Below are 5,176 nucleotides of genomic sequence, written 5' to 3'. Positions count from 1 at the left end.
AAGAGAATCCAGAGAATCCAATCAAACAAAGGAGACAAAAATATATACTTTGTCATTTATTTATTGAGAAGGTGTTAAATTCCTCAGTACAGAACCACTTCAACTCTGTGATGTTGGTGGGTTTCCTCCTATGAACTGCTTGCTTCATCAGGTCCTTCCACAAAATTTCATTTGGATTAAGGTCCGGAATTTGACTCCGTCATTCCAAAACATTAACTTTGTTCTTCTTTAACCATTCTTTGGTAGAAAGACTTGTGTGCTTGGGGTCGTTGTCTTGCTTCATGACCCACTTTCTCTTGAGATTAAGTTCTACAGATGTCCTGACATTTTCCTTCAGAATTTGCTGGTATAATTCAGAATTCATTGTTCCATCAATGATGGCAAGCCGTCCTGGACCAGATGCAGCAAAACAGGCCCAAACCATGATACTACCACCACCACGTTTCGCAGATGGGATAAGGTTCTTATGCTGGAATGCAGTGTTTTCTTTCTCCAAACATAATGCTGCTCATTTAAACCAAAATGTTCTATTTTGGTCTCATCCATCCACAAAACATTTCTCCAGTATTCCTCTGGCTTGTCCACATTATCTTTAGCAAACTGCAGATGGGCAGCAATGTTCTTTTTGGAGAACAGTGGCTTTCTTCTTGCGACGCTGCCATGCACATCATGGTTGTACAGTGTTCTCCTGATGATGGGCTCATACACATTAACATTAGCCAATGTGAGAAAGGCCTTTAGTTGCTTAGAAGTTAGCCTGCAGTCCTTTGAAACCAAGTGGACTTTTACACGTCTTGCTTTTAGAGTGTTCTTTGTTGGTGGAGCACTCCTGGGGAGGGTAACAGTGGTCTTAAATTTCCTCCATTTGTACACAATCTGTCTGACTGTGGATTGGCCACTGACACCTGATAGTCATCTCACTGATTAAAAACACCTCTGAACAGATGGACTCTAATTTCACCTTCAAATTAACAGCTAATCCTAGAGATTCACATACTTTTGCCGCTCACAGATATGTAATATTGGATCATTTTCCTGAATAAATAAATGACAAAGTATATATTTTCATCTCATTTGTTTGATTGGGTTCTCTGTCAACTTTCAGGACTTATATTTTGGGTTATATTTATGCAGAAATATAGACAATTCTAAAGGATTCACAAACTTTCAAGCAGCACTGTATACACACCATCTTCTTTGTTTGCAGTGATATACAAAATATTATCAAATATTTAGAAATATAAATGACAAAATTTCTAGTTTTATTGATTGTTTTTGTGGCAGATAAATACTTCTCTGGTTTAAAAAAAAAAAAGATATTCAAAGATATTACCGTCCACCCAATAGCTTCAATATAGTTAACTTCTTATTAGTGGCTTGAATTTTAAATAATTAGTGGTTTTTGTTGAACTACTAGTAATTGAACTACTTTAAATTATGATTAACTTGGGGCTTGACTCTTTCATATTAGCTTCTCCAACAATGGTCAGTGGTGGCATATTATGGTGGAAGTTTTGATAAAGTTTTTCTCACACATGTCCTGTCTCATGGGCCACAACAAAAGCTGACGAGAAGCCATCCTCATGGTTCAGAGTGCAACTTCTCACAGGGTGACACATTCCTGTAACAGGAGCATAACCTGCAAAGAGAAGGAAGATAAATCGTTGTCAGCGATTTATGCTGCATTAAATTGTGGTAAGATTACAATCCACTCTTCCAGTTACACAAATTTTAATTGGTCTGCATATCTGAGATTTTTGATGTACTGTACATGCATCATGTTATGTTTACATGTAAGTTCATGGAATTTCAAAAGTATTACCTTGCATGCCAGTGGGCCCAAACTCTTGTCTGGTGAGGAAAATGGCATGATCGTGGTATTCTGCATCATTCTTGTCCTCTTTTTGCTGCAGGAAAGCCCAGCGACAGACATTCTCCAGACTCTGAGCAGCGTTGCCCAGCTCAATCAAACCCATAGACTGACAAAAAGGTTAATACATGACACTGTTAATTGACACAATTTAGTTTTAGAATTTTAGAAACCATTGTAGAATCCAAGACAAAAAAAAAAAAAAGGATTTGATCAAAATCTTTCATTTCACTTATATAGAGTATTAGAACCTGAAAGGGATAGTTCACCTAAAAATAATATTTTGATGTTTATCTGCTTACCCTCAGGGCATCCAAAATGTAGGTGACTTTGTTTCTTCAGTAGAACACAAACAAAGATTTTTAACTCAAACTGTTGCAGTCTGTCAGTGTTATAATGGAAGTGAATGGGAATCATGGCTTTGAGAGTAAAAAAAAAACATACACAAACAAAACCAAATTAAACCCTGCGGCTCGTGACGATACATTGATGTGTAAAGACACGAAACGATCGGTCTGTGCAAGAAACTGAACAGTATTTATATAGTTTTTTACCTCTAATTCAATTCAATTCAAGTCAAGTTTATTTGTATAGCGCTTTTCACGATACAAATCGTTGCAAAGCAACTTTACAGCAAATGAAGTTTCTACAATATTTAGTGGTAGCTTATCAGTGGTGACTGTCAGTTAATGCACTGCAATGCACTCTAATGCACTGCAATGTCTGAACTGTCCTGAGCGCGTACTCGACAGCTGGTACGTGACGCGGCTTCTTCTTCTTCTTGCTTTACGGCAGATCGCAGACAGTTCAGACATTGCAGTGCATCAGAGGTAAAAAATGATATAAATATTGTTCAGTTTCTTGCAGAGACCGAACGTTTCGTGTCTTTACACATCAATGTATCGTCACGAGCCGCAGGGTTTAATTTGGTTTTGTTTGTGTATGTTTTTTTTTACTCTTAAAGCCGTGATTCCCATTCACTTCCATTATAAGACTGACAGACTGCAACGGTTTGAGTTAAAAATCTTCGTTTGTGTTCTACTGAAGAAACAAAGTCAGACAGACTTCAACGGTTTGATGTAAAAATCTTCATTTGTGTTGTACTGAAGAAACAAAGTCACCTACATCTTGGATGCCCTGGGGGTAAGCAGATAAACATAACATTTTTCATTTTTGGGTGAACTATCCCTTTAAGCCAAATCTATTAATGTTATAATAATTTTTAATTTTAATTTATACATTTCTAACCAATTTCTGAGGTACTGTATCATTTTGCCCATGTGTTTTCAAGAGAAATCTTCTGTAATTTTCTACAGTTTGATTTTAGAGTTTTACTTGAGCTTTCAGAGTTTTGACTTTTTTATTTATTTTATTAGAATTTTTTTTATTAGTAAAAATTAAAAGTGGCCCAAAGAATAAAGAAACTTAAACCTGCTGGACAGGACTTTGGGAGCACTTTGTACCACTTTGTAGTCAGTAATTAAACTTCTTCAATTTCAGTATGCTGTTTATTTATTTATTTATTTTTTAAAGAGTGCACTCAGTTTTCTAATTTTAAGTTTCTTAGGCATTCAGGTCATTGTTAATGCATCCATTACAAAATAAATTCAAAAACCCAACTTTGAAACTTCCTCGGCTACAGTGGTGAAACTTTTCATTGGATTGCAATAACAGAATATACTTCAATACTGGTGTCGGGTACACTACATATTTTTCATAGTTAAGATATTTTCATACTTTGAAGTGCTGTTGATACAACTGCAGTCATCCAACAAAGTTTCAGAAGGAAACTGGCTGATGCTGTCTTACCTTGGAGGAGCAGAGCATCATGATTCTAACCAGGACAACATTAATATGGGCACCCAGAGAGTTGTCCTGATAAATCTCATTCACCTGTGGAACAATTCATAAGAAAAACAAAGGATAAACAAGCAGAAAGGTAACACAAACATAGCCTTACTACAGAGAGCCTGGATGTGACAAATGGATGTGTAATTTGTCTGGGCAATAACACGGCTATGAAAATTATGTAGGTGGGAAAAACTGTCACAGTGCCAGAGGCGATTTGAGAAGTTACAGAGTTTAACAGGAAAAAGCAGAGTTTACTGCCTGTGAGCTAAAAAAAAAAACGCACAGCACTTACCCTTATAGTCACCTTGAGAAGGATTTAAAGGTCAACCCTGAAGCCTGAGTGATCATTTACTGGTGCCCGGACATCTTTTCAGGTATGTATATATTTATATATTTGCGGAAGCGTTATGTCTATTATACATTCAGATTTTAAAATATATATATTAAATTAAAAATATATATATATTTGTAGGTAAATATCTGTCAGTTTAAAGGTCTGGCTACACAAGATTATGGCTGACTAGATCTGTTACACACGCTACTGCCCCTGCAGAGCAAGTATGGACTTGCTACTGCCAACAGATACATAGACACGCTGCTGTGAGCATGTAAGATATGCTGTTGTTGTGTGAATAGGCATACATAAATTCCCTAGAAAATCTAGGCAGGTGGAGCTGGGGGAGGTGGAGGGTTTCTCTAGCACACTCTAGCACACTGCAGGATCAGCTTACAGCGAACACTGAACCAGACTATTTAAATGTTAAGCAAGCAATTACATTGGCTACAGAAACAGAGTAAATTAATACATTAATACAAAAAAAGTCATAAAATGTGCAAAAAATAAAATAAAATAAAATAAATACATGGTGATCGTTGATTGTGAATTATGCAATTTTGACTGATTGGTTTATTAAAAATTATAAATGATAGGGAAAAAGTAAGCCGGATGTATGAATGCCGCGTATCTCTGCATCCCTTCATAAAAGGACACACATATTTCATATCACTAGTGAATGTAAATTATACAGTTCAATTTCAGCACTAGGTCCTAAAGAAGACAAATTATTTTATCATGCTTACACCTGACTTCTCTCCACTCATCCACTCAAAGAAAAGAAGCACTATACCACACACACACACACACACACATGCTCACACAGTGTATAGAAAATAATCACACCCCCTTTTTTCACCACCATTTAGTTGCTTTGCAGCCTGAAATGAAGGACACAGTTTTTTGTTTTATCCAGCTATATTTAGTGAAAGATATAACACCAACATGTCAGAAAAAAATAATAATAATAAAAAACCAGAATCACTGAATTGGAAAAAGGATCACCCCCTTGTGTCAGTATTTTGTTGAACCACCTTTTGCTTTAATTACAGCCTTTACTTGCACTGAGTAACAGCTGAATAAAACAAAAACGGTGCTTCTTCATTTCAGGCTGCAAAGCA

General features: G+C 36.2%; 1 protein-coding gene across 1 annotated transcript in view; it reads right to left on the bottom strand.

The window, feature by feature from the left end:
* The window catches only part of LOC107749938 (A disintegrin and metalloproteinase with thrombospondin motifs 2-like), a 107,777-nt gene that overhangs the window by 37,964 nt on the left and 64,637 nt on the right, over positions 1-5,176 (bottom strand). The window contains exons 5-7 of the mRNA XM_016565188.1: positions 3,680-3,763; positions 1,823-1,979; positions 1,534-1,639 (exon numbers count right to left, since the gene is read on the bottom strand). Coding sequence (XP_016420674.1) covers positions 1,534-1,639; positions 1,823-1,979; positions 3,680-3,763 — 347 coding nt within the window. The remainder of the gene's footprint in view (positions 1-1,533; positions 1,640-1,822; positions 1,980-3,679; positions 3,764-5,176) is intronic.

This window comes from Sinocyclocheilus rhinocerous, unplaced genomic scaffold (assembly GCF_001515625.1).
Source record: "Sinocyclocheilus rhinocerous isolate Xijiao unplaced genomic scaffold, SAMN03320098_v1.1 scaffold320, whole genome shotgun sequence".
Taxonomy (NCBI): Eukaryota; Metazoa; Chordata; class Actinopteri; order Cypriniformes; family Cyprinidae; genus Sinocyclocheilus; species Sinocyclocheilus rhinocerous.
This window is presented reverse-complemented; position numbering and strand designations above follow the sequence as displayed.